General features: G+C 36.0%; 1 protein-coding gene and 1 pseudogene across 1 annotated transcript in view; one reads left to right on the top strand and one right to left on the bottom strand.

The window, feature by feature from the left end:
* PTGFR (prostaglandin F receptor) overlaps window positions 1–17,047 on the bottom strand; it is a 30,345-nt gene extending 13,298 nt beyond the window's left edge. Inside the window, exon 1 of the mRNA XM_011355551.2 lies at window positions 16,178–17,047. Within this exon, the coding sequence (XP_011353853.1) occupies window positions 16,178–16,975 (798 nt within the window). The 5' untranslated portion in view covers window positions 16,976–17,047. The remainder of the gene's footprint in view (window positions 1–16,177) is intronic.
* On the top strand, window positions 14,994–15,139 carry LOC111736917 (annotated as a pseudogene).
* Window positions 17,048–18,747: the final 1,700 nt, after the last annotated feature.

Here is an 18,747-nt window from a genome sequence, read left to right as displayed (position 1 = left end):
TCCTTGCTCTACTGTAAAATTGTGGTTTCAATTACCCTCTCTTCTTTCCATTATATAAATTTTCTGTAATTTCTTCCATCAAGCTACCAAGTTTTGTGGTATTATTTGCAATACTAAAAAGCCATGCCCTTATTCTGTGGTTATATAGATTTTAGATTCTTAAAAAGTTTTATAAATAATACCACAAAAATGGCCTCAATTAAAAGAAATGACTTTTCCCAAAATAAACGAGAAGAGATAAACATATATAATCCATAAGAAATTGGGCTTTGCATTCAGGTAAGTGATTTGATAAAGATGGGCTGAACTAGACTTTAGATTTCCCTGGTAGGGTTAACTAGTGAAAGATACAAGGTCCAAAACCCCTCTAACCTTGAATTGCAAATCCCCCAAATCCCAAAAGGTAAAATGGTCCCTGGTTGGCATCTTAGAGAAGAACTGACCTTATTAAACACATTCATATTAAGAAGTACATCATGAAAAGAAAAGAGGTGGTACTAACCTAAAACAGCATTTGCTACAAGTTCCTGGAAAAGAAATCAATATGAGGAAAAGATGAGGTAATTTAATCCAAAAAGAAAAGAAAATTAAGGTTAAAAATCAATGATTAAATTAAAAGCGAAGAATTGCATTTCTAGAAGAGAACTCAGTCTCATGATTGGTAGTTAAGAACCTATTTCACCCAAAGACCATCAGAGACCACAGTGAACCTGAACTCAAGGGTGCATTGGTCAGGAACTCTCTACCCTTAGTTGTTTGGCGTAGACTAAACACAAAGTTTCTCAGCAAAGCTCCTTGGAAGGCTGTGGCACTTGTTTACAAGGGTTCTTTTATAATAGAGCCAGTTCAGCTCATGCCTCACAAATAAACTACAAATTCCTTTGAAGTTAGGATCCCATTTTAGTCATGTTTATATACCCATGTAGCACATGTGAAAATGCCCGTGGTAGGCACTCAGTGAATGTTTTTCAAATTACCACTGAGTTTACTAAAACTCAGTACCAAATGGAATAATAGTCATAGTGGTAATAACAATCATGCAATACCTTTTACTGGATGCTTACCAGGTATTATGAGAAAACTCACATGCCACTTGATGAGATGAGTGATATAATATGTATTATTATCCATATTTTACAGACATTAAAATTGAAGCTCACAAAGATCCTTAATAATTCACCTAAGGACATGGGGTTAGCACATCCAAACTCAGACAGTGAGAAAAATTTTTGCACCCTACAATAGCTCTATAGGGGCTTACCCAATTATAAGTAGAGATTCAAGTATAGGCTTAGGAGATTAAGCATAGTTATATGTTGTGGAGTCAACGCTAATGAAGATGCTCATTGGTATAAACAACATAAATCAAGATATCTTCACATATAGTAGGTGCCTGCTAAATAGCTGGTAAGTCTGTGCAGAAATGAAGCCAGGGAAAAAAAAGAAAGAAAAAAAGAAAGAACCAAAGCCAGAAACTCAATTACTTTTCCGATTCAGGACCTCTTAATGTCCTAACTATGGAATGAATACTGATCATTTCTTCCCAATAACAGAAGCTGGAGAAGAGTTAAACATTCAGAAAGCACAGCTTCTTGTTGAGTCATAATCTCCTGAGGTTTATTAGAGTCAGAATTTGCTGAGTCAGAATTTACTGAGGTTTTTTATCTTTCTCTGCCCAGATTTAACATATGTTAAGGCCCTGAAGGAAAGCTCTGTGAAATAAAACAATATGCTTCATTCATGTTTCACACAGTTTAAAGAGTGGAAACGGTGGTATTAAAATCAACAATAAAAAAAAAAATTATTCCAGAGTCAAAGCCTAAATAAACTCCAAACAAAGGATATGTAAACTCCTGGCCCATGACCTATCTGGCATGTAATACACACTCTCCTATAAGTATATGTATCTGTGTGCTCTTCATACTATAATCCCGAATGCAGTAATGGCTGAAAATTTCTCTTTTGTAGTAAAATAATTATTAGGGCGTTTCAAAGATGATTTCTCTAGGGTCAGGAAATTGAATACCATTTGTTACTAAAACATGGAGTTATCTAATTTGTGTGTGTATGAAGTTATGTAAAACCAAAAACAAAAAATAAAAATGAAAACTAAAAGAGAACCAAATAACTTCATCTTGAAAGCAAAATGCAAATAGATAATTGCATATTTTTAACTAAATGAATGCTCATCAAAATGCCTTTTGCTAAACCAGCAGAGAAGATATATTAAGATTATTAACCAAGTAGCATAGATAAGGTATAAATAAATGTTTCTTTTAAAAATTTGCCACAAAATATAATTGTATTTTAAATGTTAGGGAGAATCATTTTGAAAGTGTTTCCATTGTTACTCACAAGCTAATCTTTACTTAATAATGATTTATTATTTGGCTTACTTGCCAATAATAAGTTCTACAAAAATAACGTATTCATTATTCATATGTCAAATGAAATCTCAAAGTAGATGAAAGTAGAAACAAATTCCTACTAAGTTCCATGCTCCACAGTACTCCAGCAGCCAAAGTGCTCTTCTTAAACCTTGCATCAGATCGTATCTCCCCCTTGGAGGGCTGGAGACCTTCCAATGCAATGGTTTCCAACCAAATTTTAATCCAAACTCACCGTGGTTTATAAGGTCTTAGGCATGGCTTATAAGGTCCTACTTTCCTCACCAACCTTAAATCCTACCACCTTCACCTGTACTCCTGTTGATCCAGTTAATGGCCTTTGTTTTGTCCCTCACTACGAGAAGCTCATTTCCACTGAGTTTCATGCTGGCTATTCCCTCTGCGCAACCACCCTACCCACATATATTCCCACGGCTGGCTCCTTTTGTCATCCAGGGCTAACCGCATCATGAGGCTTTTTCTGACCATCCAACCTAAAAGAGTTCCATTCCCACAGGCACTCATAGCACTTACAACTTTTTGAAAATCTCCTGTTATTTGTTCATTATCTCTCTCTCTCTCTCCAAAGAGCTCCTAGCTCCTAGCAACAACCTTCTCCCACAACCCCCAGAAGAATGTAACCTCCATGGAAGAGGGATTATTGTCTGTCTTGTCCAGCATCACAGCCTTAGAATCTCGAACAGTGTCTGACGCATGGAAGGCACTGAGAAAAATGTTTAGAATATTATATATTCTAAATATATTATATTTGTGGATAGGTTTTAATTGCTTTTTTATAGTGAATTCTCACTAATGCCATATCTTTGGCTCTCTAAAAATCAAGGACTATATGGCATACTCCAGCTGCAAACATGCCTAGGTATGACTTCAAACAGTAGTGTCCTGATAACTTTAGATTTTCAAGACATTTAGAATAAACAGATTCAGTAGACATGAACACATTTTCAAGATAAATGTTGGTTTTGTTGTAATCAAAATTCTGGCTCCTCATGGCACCCTCTGGTTTTAACCAAAATCTCACTGTTTCCCTCAAAACATTCAGCAAGGACTTTTCTCCCCTGCATGGGGCTTTTAACCTTTCAATGACATAAGAGAAAAAAAATGTCTCAAAGGGTAAAAGAATTCTGCACAAAATCTAGGTTATTTTTAATACCCAAAATCAACTAACAGAGCTGCCCCCCTTTTTTTAATTTGGAAATTTTTTAATTACCCAGATAAATTAGGACCCATATAGGTTGGAAACAAAGGAAGTAGGAGTTCAAGGGCATTGTCAACACTCTGGAAAGGAGAAGAGAAGCAATTTTTTTTTAACTTATTAAAGGCAGCCTCTCTAGTGAACTTGTTCAAAGATTTACTTTCAATCAGGCCTATGTCAGTATAACAATAAAGTATAAAAACAATCCATTTAATCATGTTTCTCCTTCTCCACGAATCACAACCAATTCAATGTCTTTGAGCTGTCTTCATGTCAGAGCTCTTCCCCATGAATCTAACTTAAATCTGAAATCATTTTAATTTTCACTAAAGTTTCAGTTATAAAACATGGTCACTGATGTTGTGCAACTGCTCATGATGCTAAATGCAAACAATGATTGTATCCTTTCAGGAAACCCTCTGAACTACAGAATCATAAATATTTCCCATGTCTGAGGAAATATACAACTGAAAACGTAATAGGGATTCAATATGTTAACATCTGAAAAGTGCTGAGGGTATTGCCTGGCACATAGTAGAAACTACAGATGAGGGTTTTAAATTAATGAATTGATTCTTACACTACAAAACAAAATTTCTAAGCAAGAATTTTACATCTAAAACAGTCGTCACAATTATAGTTGTATACTCCTTTTTTCAAAGATAACATTTTAAAAATAAAACCTTTATGTGATATCATATGCATTTAATAATCGTAGTTATGAGAAAGTTTCATTCATTGACCTCATTTGCAATTAAAGGGTTCTGATGAATGAACTGTCATCGAGTAGGCAGGCCTATGTTGAGTTACTCCCGCTACCCATCACAAAGAAGGTTCCTGACAGTTTCCTACAGATCCAAGTGGCCTTCAGTAGACAGAAAAAAAAAAAGAGGTTAATTCCAAAATACTGAACTTCATCCTCAAAGCTGACACATTTTTGAGTGTTTGGCCTTATTGTGGGGGTGCTGTGGAGGTGGGGGTAACAGAGAAAAATCTCAGAACTCACTGGGTTCTATTACTTTGTTCAGTACCTGAATATATAGCACATCATTCAGAAAACCACTGTGATGCATGATTTTTGATTGCTTGCTTGTCTCTTCGTACTGTTTAGTAGATAAGTAATCTCTGGATGAGCTGAATTGATTTGAACTTGAGTTTTAGGAAATCATCTCAAACAAACTAAGAATTCCAAAAGAAAGGTGGCACCAATGCTGTGGTTACATATTAATGTCAATCCATACTCAAATGAGGTATTAAAGACAAGGGCACTGATATAGGTACAATAGGTTATTCATTCATCATTACAACCAAATATAAAATGGCTTGCTAAATAGACCACATGGAAATCCACATCAATCTAAAACTATCTAAATAAGCAGACTGGCTTTTAAATTACTACCATTTGCTTTAGACAGACAAACCTACAGTTGGCAGCTAGGAGTTCTTTCTTTCTATATGCAGTTCTAATCCAGCTCTTCCTCCAAAGAGTGCATTTCTAATTTAAGCATATCCGAAGGATATGCTAGGTTGGAGGACTGTTTTCAAGTTTCTTCCTAGCACTCAGCTCTCGGACAATTCCAAACTAGAACCTCGAGCAGAACTGGATGAGGGACAGGCCAATTACAGGTGCTCAGGTCCACTGCTATCTATAGTCAATTCCTGGATCTAGGCAGAACTGATCTGCTTTTTAAACTGGAAATTTATCTGTATTCGTCCATTCATTGACTCCCTCCTGATTTAACTTCATACTTCCTAAATCAGCAGAACTAAAGTAGCTACCAGAATACAGACAGCAGACTATAGGAAGAAACTTCACTCCCCACATTGTATTTTTTTCAATTCTGGAGCCCAACCAAGAGGTATTGGGGCATGAAATAGGCAAAAAAAAAAAGCCCTCCATTTATTCCATTTGAATGTTATGATAATGCTGTATTTCATTAATAAGAATGGCATAAAAAGTTTCTTAGACTACACCAATAATAGTAAATGTACAACAAAATTCAAAACGCTCAAAAAGTCTATTGCTATTATTGCAATAATAATACTTACCTTCAGTATAAGATAAAAAAAATTCAAGGTAAAATGTTTTAAAGTGGAGAAGAAAAGTTACTTTATATTTATAAAAGGAGTAATTTACAACAAAGATAGAGCGGACATAAATTTCAAACCCCTAATGACATTACATTAAAATCTACATCATCGAAATCCATTGAAAACCATTAGAAATACAAACATAAACTAAAAAACACAAATGTAATGAAATTCTAAGTTCTCATATACATTATTTGGAAAATAATTAAGAAATAAGATTCTATAAATAATAATTTTGATTTAATAGTTATGTATTGAACTTTTAATTTTTAAAAATGAGAGAGAATGTAGTTTCTTTTCAAATGCTCATATTTACAAAATTTGGTAATAATAAGTTAACTAATTTGAAAACAGTAAGATTTGCAAGTTGGTATAAGAAAATTTTAAACCATTAAACTAGACGACCTTCAGGAAAGGCTGATTTAAAAAGAAAAATGTTATACAAAATTCGGGTAGGGGCCTCAGGGAGTAGAGAATAGGGAATAACTGCTTCATTGGCACATGATTTCCTGTTGAGGGATAAAAATATTCTAGACAAGATAACAACATTCACAACATTGTGAATGTACTAAATGTCACTGAACTGTACCCTTTACAATGATTAAAATCGTAAAATTTTTTATGTGAATTTTGTCACAATAAAAATAAATAAAAAACAAAAAATAAACAGAGCTTTCTTATATACTGTTATGAACAAACTACAAAATTATTATTCAAATCATGGCTTCGATAATAGGGCAGCTAGACTATGGTCATGAAAGGGAACGCTCTATATTGTAATTGATCAATTGAACATAAGTCTCAATAAAATGTGAAGATGGTAGTTGCACTTAAAGTTAGAGATAGATTAATACAGTAAAATAAAAAGTCTAGAAAGATTCAAACACATTTAAGAATTTCAGACATAATAAAGGTAGAAATTTTTTAAAATTGCAGGAAGATCATTCAATAAATGATTTTAAGACAACTAGTTAACTATTCAAAAGAAAATTCATATTATTAACTTGCAAACTAAACCAAAATAAACTATAAATGTATTGAAAACATAAATACAAAAGAACTGAAAGGGCAAAAGTGCTATAAGATAAAAGAGATGAATACTGATATTATCTGAGCCTGAAAAAAGTATTTCTTAATATGAAACAGAAAACAGTAACGACAAAAGAAATTATTGATTTATTCACTACTTTTATAAATTAAAATACTAAATTAAAAGGCTAATAATGAGCCTGGAAAAACAACTGCTTTTACAACAACTGATTTTATTTTTATTTTTATGTATTAGCATTGTCTGTTCTTTGTCATCCAAAGAGTTCTTGAAAAATCATTTACAGAAAACCACACATTCACACACACAAAAAAATACCCAGTAATATAAAAAAGTTTAACTACTCTATTAAAGAAATTAAACTAATATATTTTCCCTATTGGATGACTAAAAAGGATGCACCCAAATGCTAATAGTGGTTATCTGTTGCTAGTATAATTTGAAAGATTTTTATTTTAATTTATATTTTACTATATTTTATTTTACAATAAAATTTTATAAAGAAAATATTGCATTTTTAAAGTAGTCTGTAGGAATATAATGCACAAAATTTAATATTCCTCAATAAAGAAAATATGTCCATGGACATAAAGGGAGGTCTTTTCTTTCTAATGGAGCTCCTAAAACATGAGATTGCATTTCTCTACTTGTATACTTGTATACTGCTAGTTTTCTGCTGCCTTCATTGCCTTGTCCCTGCTGCTCTCTCCTCTCCTGCATTCTATCTGTCATTCATGTGGTTTTTATCTTCATTTTCTGGTCCTCTGCCATGAACATAAATTCAAGAAGCGAAATAAAGGACCATGTAATCAAAGTAATAACAATAGTAACTATGGTTGTTGCTGCTGCTACAGCAACTTTATTATTTAATACTTTATTATTTAACACATTATTTAATGTACCTTTGGACCCAGAGGTTCCTCCACTGTTACTAAAGAAATTAACCTTCTGCATTGCTCCCAGGCAAGGCCAGAGAAATGCAAATAGTTATATTTATCCCATATTAAAAGTTGGGAAGAGAAGGATAAAGAGGAGACACCTAAGAGTTAGAGGATGGAGAAGAGAGTTCAAAGATCATGGATCAAATAAAGGAATTAGGAAGTATTGTTCCCACAGTGTGCCTCAGGATTATTTTCTCAGGTCAGGTTTCTGTCTCTATGCTTTACTCTCCACCTGGAGAGACATCAGACTTTTTTTGTTTTCTTTTTCAGCAAAAGCCTGCCAAAAGAACAAATTGGTGAGCAAATTAACAAGTAAATTTAAGCAAAAATAAATTTTATTTTATTCATTTATACTATTAATGTTCGCAGCAATTTGTTTTTCCTTATTTTAAGTCCTTTCTAACACTTGTTTAACCTAAATTCTTAGAGTGAGCAATTTTTGTAATGTTCATGTCACTATTTCCTTTCTAATCCCGAGTCCCCTTCATTATCAAAAAATTGTATGAAATACTCATTTGAATTATTAAATTATCAGCTGATTTGATTTTCTACTACTCATGTTTTATTACTTGAAAATTTTTCTAGCTTTTAATATTAATTTATTATAACCTGCTATATTCTAATGCTGTTCAAGCCTGTCCCAAATACTAAAGTTTCTTATTTGTAGACTTTCATATCTCTAGGAATTGTATACATTATTATCTCTTTTCTCCTTGGTTTTTACAATTTGACTTAAGACTACATTTATTTCCATCAATTTTTCTTTCTAAATGACATACTATAATAGTTTTTCTCCTTTTATTAGTAATCAAAAATAATCTCATCCATATACATTCACAACAGAATACTTCCTATTCTAAGAAAAAGTGTAATTGAATATGTTCATATTTCAACACACTACATGTTCTCTCTTTCACTTTCTATGAGTACTGTTGCTTAAGCCATAGATATTGGAAAATTAGAGATTGTTATTCTAGTATCTAGAACAGTGCCCAGCACATGAAGGTGCTCAATAAATATCTATCAAATAAATAAACATATAATTATTTGTGGACCACCAAATTGGAAGTGACAGCTACCTACCTAGTGCCCATTATTCATTTAATAACTAACTAAAAAGTACTTTCGATTATCTTGCCTAGCAGCATTAATATTTAATAGTAACAGCAATAATAATGATAACAGTATAATAACTGAAGTACCACGTCAGGCACTATTTTAACTTCAATATATTACTTCATTTAGTCTTCACGACAACCCAATAAAGCAGGTACTATTACTATATCTAATTTATATATGAGGAAATTGAGGCACAGAGTGGTTACAGTCGCACGGCCAGGAAGTGGAAGAAATAGGACTTGAACTCAGACTCTTAACTACCACACTATATTGCCTAAGAGCTAATATCTTAACTCATAGATAAGATACATCTTTTACTCCAACTAATTATAAGCTCTTTGAGGAAGAGCTTTATCTTTTACTCCCTGGAAATACGACTCCAAGAGTAGTGCCTTATACATAATGGTTTCAATAATTTTTTTGTTCATTTTAACTTGATTCCAATAATTTATAAATTAATACCTAATAAATTATTATTATTAAAATATTTAAATTTTAATACGATGTGAAAGATTAGCAGGCAACATCTTCACTTCTGGTGAGAGTTAAATAACTTCAAGTGGAAATGTCCAGGAAAATTTTCTAAAGCTATCAGCTCCCTCCGTTCCTTTCCACTACAACCAAACCTTCCTAATAGAGGAGAAAATGGAAAATATCTAAACTAGACACAGGTGATTATTTCTAATTGAGATGGTGGATGGCAATAATAGCAATAGACTTTTTGAGGATTTGGGGGTTTTGTTGAGCATTTCTTATGTGCCAATTGCTGTGTTATTAGAGTATAGGGAAATCAAATCATTTTTTCTGATTTGACTTTTAAGTACTATTATTATGATAACTTCACATATATGCAAAATTTACTTAGAGTGACTCCAGGTCACAGCTAGGAGGTGGTAGGGCTGGGACCCTGTCCCCTGCTTGTACTTGAATAACTACAGTATTCTAAAGGGAAGGCTTGATTGAGGACTGTGCACAAAAAGCTACAAGAATTCAATTGTCTCTGTCTCCTTTACCATCACATCACTGCCACACTCCATTTTGGCATTCCACAACTAAATTTTACTTGGGGATTCAATAGCTTAGGAAAAAGAAGAAAAAACACCTTCCTATCTGTATAAATCCACAATTATATCCATTCCTGTGTAGCATTACCGTCCTTACATCCTGACAAAGTATAGACAGAATGACAAATTTACACAAGCTTTGAAAGGTAATATTTGCAAATATCAAAAGACTGGTTAAAGTCTTCTCTAAATACAGATAAATGGCATCGATATACCAGGTGAAATTTGGTGTGGTTATAAATGCCTTCCAAAGCAAATATAAATGGAATGCATTTTATATGCCTTCTGTAAGGATAAGACTAAGCAAATAAAGTTAAAACTGGTAACCCAGAGAGATTTGGGGCACGTCAACGACTTGAATTGTTCTTCAAACAATTGGAGTTTATGAAGCCAAACAATAAAGAAATCTATCTATCTTATGTTATCAGATACTGCTAAGTGCTATGACAGAAATAAAGCACAGGAAGGGAAGAGAGAAGAGATACCTTTAAATAAAGGAGGTGATATTAAGAGAAGAGTAAGGGAGAGAACACCAGGGCTCAGGGACAAGAATGTGCTCTCAAATATCCTGGAACTTGTCTTCTGCCAGCTGCTATTATTGACTTCAGGCCACTAACTCCATGCCCACCCAAAGACAAAAGCAGGCCAAATTCCCACAGTGTAAACTACATTCATACAGATCTAAAATATACTTTTTCTTATTGATATTAATTTTGAGTTGTAAGTACCTGAGTTATTCAAGACTTTTGTAGAAGTAGAACCCAAGCATCATCATCAGCCCTTTATTCAGACATCATTGCTGCTTCCATATTCCAAACGTGGGAGCACTTCTCACTTCCCAAAGGAAGCCCGCTAAAACAACTTATGACAATATTGCCTCTAATATCAGCAGCCATCCAAGAACAAACCAAACGACCTATTCTTCAAGATCTGACATAGAACTACAAAAGAGTCCATTTTAGTTTTAATTTTAGAATGAAACCCATTAGAAGCCCTTTTATTTGGTACAGTTAGGTGAAATGATAGATTGGTCAGTTAACTTTTTTAACTTTAGAAATAATTTACACATGTACACATTATGTATGTACATATTTCTACATTTCCACATTCTCTTTTTACTTAAAAATGTGTAAATATACATCCATTTACCACCTTTTTGCTGTAGTAGCAAATGCATAAGACCCCACAGAGATATTCATTACACGGTTCTTAAATATAAAAATAAGGGCCCACCTTTCAAAGAAAATAATCTTCACTTATAGTCAAGATGTTCTGTGATATTGCTTTGCTCTATCATTTGCCATTAGCCCTCTAAAACCTGGTCACTATGATGCCAATACCTTTAGTAATTCATTCAAAATACAATTAACCACCCAAGTCTCTGATTTATATCTGACAAACATCTTAGTGACCAAATGTTTAACTACATTGACGAGAATTATTGGAATAAGAGTAACAACCTATAAAAATCAAATTCAAACTCTAATGCAGAACATTTTTCTTAAGTACTCACCTATATAAGAAATCATTTGCTCTTAATACTTCTTTTCTCAATTCAAAATGATCCTCTATCCCCAAAAAGAAGGTAAACAAATGTGTGGCTTTCTAGTAAAAGATCACTGAAGTTTAATAGTGTCTGAAGTCTATAGCTGCTAACTTAGGGAACAGATTAAAAACTACCATTTGGTTTCAGTATTTGCTTAATTATCTCTTGCTTACAAAACTCAGAAGCCACATTCTAGTCAATCATTTGCAATCTCTTAACACTCATACTACTTAAGTTACAGTCAGCCGGTCAAAAAGTATTTATTGCTCTACCAAACCGGTGAAATAAAGCGTACCAAAAATAAATTCTTTTTAGGGTTGCATATTCCAGAAATGAAGCATTAAAGAGAATCATTACCTGTATAAAGACAGAAATGAAAAAAATGTTCAGAAAATGTTACTTGAAAGTGCCAGTAAATGTCTTTTTCTCCTCACTCGAGAAACATCAAAAGAATATCTTCAAGATTTATTTATTAGAGAAAGTAATTCGCCTATATGCTCGCAAGACAATTTTATAATTGCCATTTTATTCAAAGTTTTTGTATTAACTTATTGCTAAGTTAATTACCTGGAATTATCAGGTAATAAATACCTATTGAAGTTTTCTATATTTTTCAGTTGAAATTATAATTAAATTAATTTATATGTGTTAACCATGTTTAAAACTATAAAATCCAGATATTGTAAATTTTGAAAAGTCATTAACTGTATAGAGTATAATGAATGAGAACTTTTTGGACTTTACAAAATGGATTTCATGAGAGCCATGACAGTAATGTCAACTTGCACACAAGGGGAATGCCCTTAGGGAGTAACTGGAACACCCAAAACCCCAGAAATGTTAGCCCCCATCTGCAAGGGCTGATAAGCATGAAGATCCCACCTTGTAAGGTCCATATAAGCTGAACATCTTAGACAGATGATGCTCAAGCCTGTCCAGAGAGCATCTTGGACGGTGAGCTAGAGCCGAAGACTCTGACCTTCTGACCTGTCCTAGCCACTGGCTCAGGACCAATACACAGCTCTCCGTGCTGCCTGTCGACAGAGTTCGCTTTGGAGACCCTAAGGTCTTTCAACCTTTTGCTCTGTTGCATAAGACTGTACTTCCCCTCTGTGTGTTGTGTGTTAATCTGCATAGGTACCTGATCAGGTAATGATTCTCAATAAACCTGGCACTGTGGAAAGATACAAATGTATTCGAGAGTGTTACTTCAGTAGCCACTTTTCTTGCTCACAACTTTAACAAGTTAAATTTTAAACTAATATTATGATTGTACTACATTTCTAAATCCCAATTCCTGAAAACTCACACACATTTCCCCTTAGAAAAATGACACATTAAATTCAAAAGAAAACACTACAGGGAATATTTAGGGCAATAAAAGCATTTTGCATAACACTGTAATAATGGAAATATGTCAATATACGTTTGTCAAAACCCATATTATAGAAAACACTGAGAAAACCCTAATGTCAACTAGAGACTTTAATCAATAACAACATATCAATAAGGGCCCATCAATTGTAATAAATGTACATATCAATGCAAAATATTAATAAGAATGACTGAGGGGAGGTATGAGAGGATAAATGAGAACTCTGTACTTTCCACTCATTTTTCTGTAAACCTAAAACGACTCAAGAAAAATAAAGTCCATTAAAAATGGAGAGATTGTATCATGACCATCTTGCCTTTGTATTGGTTAAATTCAATCATCAAAATTAATAAAGTACCCCCTTTATCATCAGCTACAAATTTAAATCATTTTAGAAATTATGCCACCACTGATAAGTTTTGATGCAATAAATCCTGTTAAGCACAAGCACAGACTCCATCATTTGCATCTCATACTCTTAGTGTATACCTGTACCTGTGTTCCAGTTTCAGGCTTAAAAATGACAGTGAACAGAGGTCGAAGAGTGTGTACAGGTGTCATTCAGATTACAAATCCAACAATTCATACTATCGATCAAGAGAGAAGGCACATGGTGTAAAGCAGGGAATTGATCTAAAGCTGCTATCATCATAGTATATCTATGGGGAATTTAGAAGCTTGGCTTCAGAAGTATTTTTAAAACTAAGACGCTTTAAAAATATAAGGTAGAGAATGATGGCTCAGTCATCAACATCTATGCAATCCGTCTTAGGCAATAAAGGAAAAAAAGGAGAAAGATTTCAAGTGATGTACCCCCGTTAGGTGTTATTTTGGCATTCCAAAACCTGTGTTTTTTACTAGGGTTCTATTTAGAGCTGTCTGAATGGCCATAACCTACTGCTCAAGGCACTCATGTCAGCCCGTGAAGGGTATAAATCCTTTAGCCTGAACTTGCCATGAAGACCTAAAGTCCCTACAAGAGAAACCAAGAATGCAAAGAATGTTTGAAACAAATATGAATCCATCAAGGAGTATCTGTGGCATACCTACTTGGCAGCTAACACAGAAATAATTTTCACACTAAAAAGAATTTTAGAAGTATTGATAAATTGGTGTCATAGGTATATCAATAATTCATCGTCAAATATAATGTTGACCTCAGAAAATGTTTCATAAAAATATTTCAACTAGAAAATATGTTCAAAATATAAGTTAAATTGCACTATCCATTTTAACTGTGAAGGAAACCAAATATTCAGGAAAAGAAATTAGAGAAAAACGCAGATTCAAATTATCCAATGCAAAAGCGAAATTTGCTGCCTTACAACACAGGCTTATTATACTAGCTAAACTTTCACTCTGATTTCTCAAAGTCAAAAGCCATAATTAAGAAGAATTTTAAAGGTGACTACCTTTAAAAGCACTAGTGATTACCTCAGTTGTCCAGATTATCTCTCACTGAGTTTACTATGTCATCGTTTTCAGGTTTTCTCCAAAGCTATGACCTTCATGCAAAAAAAAAAGTCAGTATTTTCAGCTACCTCTTTTCTTGCCTTCTTCATTTTCCCTTTACAATCCCCAAGTTAATTTTAATTCTATTCAGACTCATTTTTTTTTTTTGAGAAGCTACTCTATTTCAAAGTTTAAGGGAAAAAAGAAGCATTATTCTAAGGGAATTCTCTTTGTAGAGTGGCATAAATTAAACTCTTCAAGAATGAACACTAAAGTGATTCCGCGTATTGACAGAACTGGTTTCTGCCATTCAGATTCAAATAACTATACTGTGAGCCCAGATCAGATCCCTGCTTGGGTTCACCTAAGGCCTCCTAAATTGACAATAAGAAGGTTTCAAAATGTTGACTTGTCACTAATAGACCCAGCCTCGCCTTCCCTTAGTTGGGTTCCTAGGACCAATTCAGGAACATCATGACAAAATACTTAAATGACTTAACATAATTTGAATTCAAGACGCTAAATTCAAATTATGAGGAAATAAGATGTATAGAAATAAAGAGGTATTTTAAAAGTAGAACTCCTTTTGTAAAATAAAATTGGTTCTCATAGAATCTGTCTGTGGCAACAGGTCTCACAAATTTTTTAGTGCATCTGGGTCATCAGGATTGTTTATTAAAACTCCACTGGCAACAATTCTTGGACAACAGGTCTCTTGAGAGCTTAGGGAAAATGCATGAGTAACAAGCACCTTGTCTACAGCCATGCCACCCTGAACTCGCCCGATCTCGTCTGATCTTGGAAGCTAAGCAGGGTTGTCTGATCTCGGAAGCTAAGCAGTGTCGGGCCTGGTTAGTACTTGGATGGGAGACCACCTAGGAAGACCAGGTGCTATAGGTGTAAAAAAATAAAGCACCTTTATACTACCATGACAGGGACAACCATGAACTTTGTATTATATTTACCTTTGTCTGACCCTTTCGCTTCACCTCTACCTGTGTATCAGCTATATACTATCTCTGGATACCAGCATGTTTTCCCATTGGTACAGAAAAAGCAATGAAAACAATCAGTAGCTATGTACAGAAGAATTTTCTCTCTTTCATGGCATGTTGTCGCTCTTTCCATCATAAAGTATAATGTTAAAGAGAGTTAGTGTCATACTTGCCAATCATAAGTATTTTTTTTTCCTTCTACCTGGAAAGTAATATAAATGACTTGTATTTTGTTGCTAATTCCTTAACCTTAGCCTTCATCTCCAATAAAAATATCAAGCTGTCGAATATAGCTTTTGGCTATTTTTTTAAAGGAATGAAATTATAAGGGAAAGATCCCTAACTCTTCTGCCAATCATATTTCTCCCTGCACATTGTTCCTGGGTTTGTGAACTGGTGATTTCTTCACCTGATCTATGTGTATAGTTCACCTGAACTATCCAACTGTTGCACTTAATACCTCCTTTTGCAAGCTGAGACCTGGTCATTGTGTGTTTAGAAGAACCCAGTAGCTAATATACCTTTTCTGTAAATCAGGTCTGTGTGACTTTCTACCAAGACTTACTGGAGTCCATTCCAGTATTGCATCTTAGATGGTAACTTTTTTCACATTTTAGAACCCAATCATATTCAGTATGTTAAAACTATGTTGTTCCTGTTAAAATTACTTTACACTGCACTGCAAGCACATAGCATATGGTTAGCAAGACATTTCTAACTCAACGCTTGTGAGAAAATAACCATGTGTGTCATAAAAAGTTTAATTCGAAGCCAGAGTTAAGTGCTGAAATAAGTCTTGAGTAGGAGTAAACTCCAGCTTTTAAAAGACTGAACAGTGTTGTCCATCAAGACTAAAAATCGTAGTTAAAGACAACAAATCTTGTATTGAACATAAAAAAAAAAATGGAAGAAAGCAGATATTGTCAAAATGTTAGGCTCTTACCAGAAACGGACTCCAGCAAATGCAGGAAACACACATTATTGCCAGGAGCTGGATGACCATTTCAAAGTGATGAGACCTGCCTTGTCTGTGCTGCTGACCCTTAAATTTAACTCTTAAAAGAGTAATTCCTGTGATGGCATTGCACAAGAATGAAACACCAAGGGCTAAGAGCCCCAGAAAAGAAAAAAGTAGAAGATAAAACCTATCTTCCCAGTCTTTGATGTGTTCTGTTTTGTAGAAGCACCAGGTCCTTGATGCTTGAATTTTATAGTCTTGATGCCCAAGGATGGGCAGCAAAGCTATGAAAATAGCAAACAAGTATACACTGCTCAACATCACTTTCATATGTTTGGATGTAATTTTCGTAGAATGAAATAGTGGTTTGGTGACTCCAATACATCGCTCAATGGCCATCACACTGCCCAGGAAAAGAGGGCACAGACCCGAGAATACCATGGAGATACCAAAAATACTGCAAAAGACGTTCGATTGGTCAAAGCGAATCCAGTCTTTATCAGAAGCATATACAAACACTGCTAAAGCTCCGTTGATGAGGTGGCCAAAGAAATCTGTGATTACCAGGCCACTAGCCAAAAGCAGAAACGATGCCTTGGACTTCTGTCTAAATCTCTGATATGCCTTCATGAGTATAACGATGGCAAGGCTGTTTGATAAGATTCCCACTGTCATGAAGATTATTGAAAAAAAAACTGAAAGCCGGTTTTCCGTCTGGCAAGTGGTATTTGAAAGAAGCCCAGCTGCAGGAGACAATGACTGTTTGGAATTGTTCATGGACATTGTTGTGAAGATAACAGCCAGCCGCTCAAGTCATTTCCCACTCAGGACAGTGCAGGTTTGTAGTCCAGGCGTCTGTAGCATGAAGACAGAAAAATTATGAGCACTGCATAACTGTTAATCTGCCATTTAAAACCAAAGGGCCCCAGTACCTTGTGGTAGGAATCAGATTTATCTGACCTATCATAAGCAAGGTTGCGTCATACTGAAAACAGCACACATCTGCCTGTGGTTCCACATTTCATTTTCAAGGTAAAGCAGCTGTCAAAATTGAACCCCTTGATTAACCTCTGTGGCCCTTCTGCAAATGAGCACCTCCTAAATCTCCTCCTGACACTTCACAGGTTTACAAAATCACTAACAAGATTAAATTTAAACCCAATAAAGTTTTAAAAGCATAATAGTTTATTTAAACAACTAGACAACCTTTTAAAGTTTTTGTTCTTTTCTCTGATGGGCTTCGTCCCCAAACTACAGGTTATTACTTAGGTGAACTACTTGTTTGTCAGGTAGACAAAACAATCTTCTCCAAAACTTGGGAGAGTGCAAAAGAAACCACCAGCAAGGTCACTGGTGTTAAATGCGGCTTCTCTGAATAAATTCTAAAACTATTTGATTGAGATCAAATAACAGCAAACCACACGCATCAGTGATCCCTGGAAGGAAGAGTGGTAAGTCTGTAGGAAGGTTTTCTGGTCCAGCTACTACCACCTGTGCAGAAATCCTTAATCGCTATAGAAAAGGAGGAGAGCCGTGCTCACTGAGAGCACATCCGCCCAGATGCTGTTGATTAAGCTACAGCTTCAGGATAGCAACATCCAAAACTAAGTATTTATTGTGGTTCTTTCCCTAGTGAGTTGAGGCCTGAGTCACGGACCCTCGATACCCACGACCACAGCCACCCCGCCCGAGCTAATCCGATTGGCGTTTCCCGAGCAGCTTTCCGGGAGGCTGGGAATTCTGGAGCCAGCCTTTCCAAGGACCCGCCCCAGTGGGTCCGACCCGGCTGCCCCGAGGACAGCCGCCTCCTCCAGATCTTACTCACTGCTCGACTTTCGCCAGTTAAGACTGCTTGCAACATCCTTCCCAAACCTCCTAACTGACTGAAACTTTCTGCGATTGCTCAAATGCCAGGGGGCCGCGTTCCTCTCACCCCGGTGGGCGCCAGAGGCCTGCGCTAGCCCCTGTGCAGGACTCGAAGTGTCCCGGGCAGGGAGGTGCGAGGTGCGGAGGGGACTACCCCCTTTGCCTATTTCCCTCCTCTGAGACCTCCACCTGGTCCACATGCCGCAGCTCGGAATCGGAAGGGATCAGCCCGAATACCCTTCTCTCTACAGATCTCCCCGTTTGGGGACATCTGGTCCAAACTTGTTGCCACGCGCAGGCTAAGGTGCCTGCAGGGGGGCCGGCTATGGCTAAACCTTAGTCGCGTTGAGTCTCCAACGCGTGGGAAACTAGAGGCTGAAGGCGTAGTTTTACCTTGGCATCCCCGGCCGCCGGCAGGGCTCACGGAGGAGCAGAAGAGCGCGCCACTCGGTGCGCCATCGCGCTGCCGCCTGTGCTGCGCCCCGCTGCCGCGGCTGCTGCAGGTTCCCTTGTAGCAGCTCCGCGCTCCCTCTGCGGCTCCCGCTGCAAGGACTGCTGAGTCTCGGCGCGCGTCCCTCGGCTCGCTCCCCCAGCGTGGAACTCGCCGGTCGCGCTAGCCTCTTCCAATCCCTCAGCACCTAGCCGCGCTTGTATCCTGGGCGGGAGGGAGGGAGCGGGTGACCTCCGCC

Source organism: Pteropus vampyrus, unplaced genomic scaffold (assembly GCF_000151845.1).
Source record: "Pteropus vampyrus isolate Shadow unplaced genomic scaffold, Pvam_2.0 Scaffold22, whole genome shotgun sequence".
Taxonomy (NCBI): domain Eukaryota; kingdom Metazoa; phylum Chordata; class Mammalia; order Chiroptera; family Pteropodidae; genus Pteropus; species Pteropus vampyrus.
The sequence above is the reverse complement of the archived record's forward strand: the minus strand, read 5'-3'. Positions and strand labels throughout refer to the sequence as shown.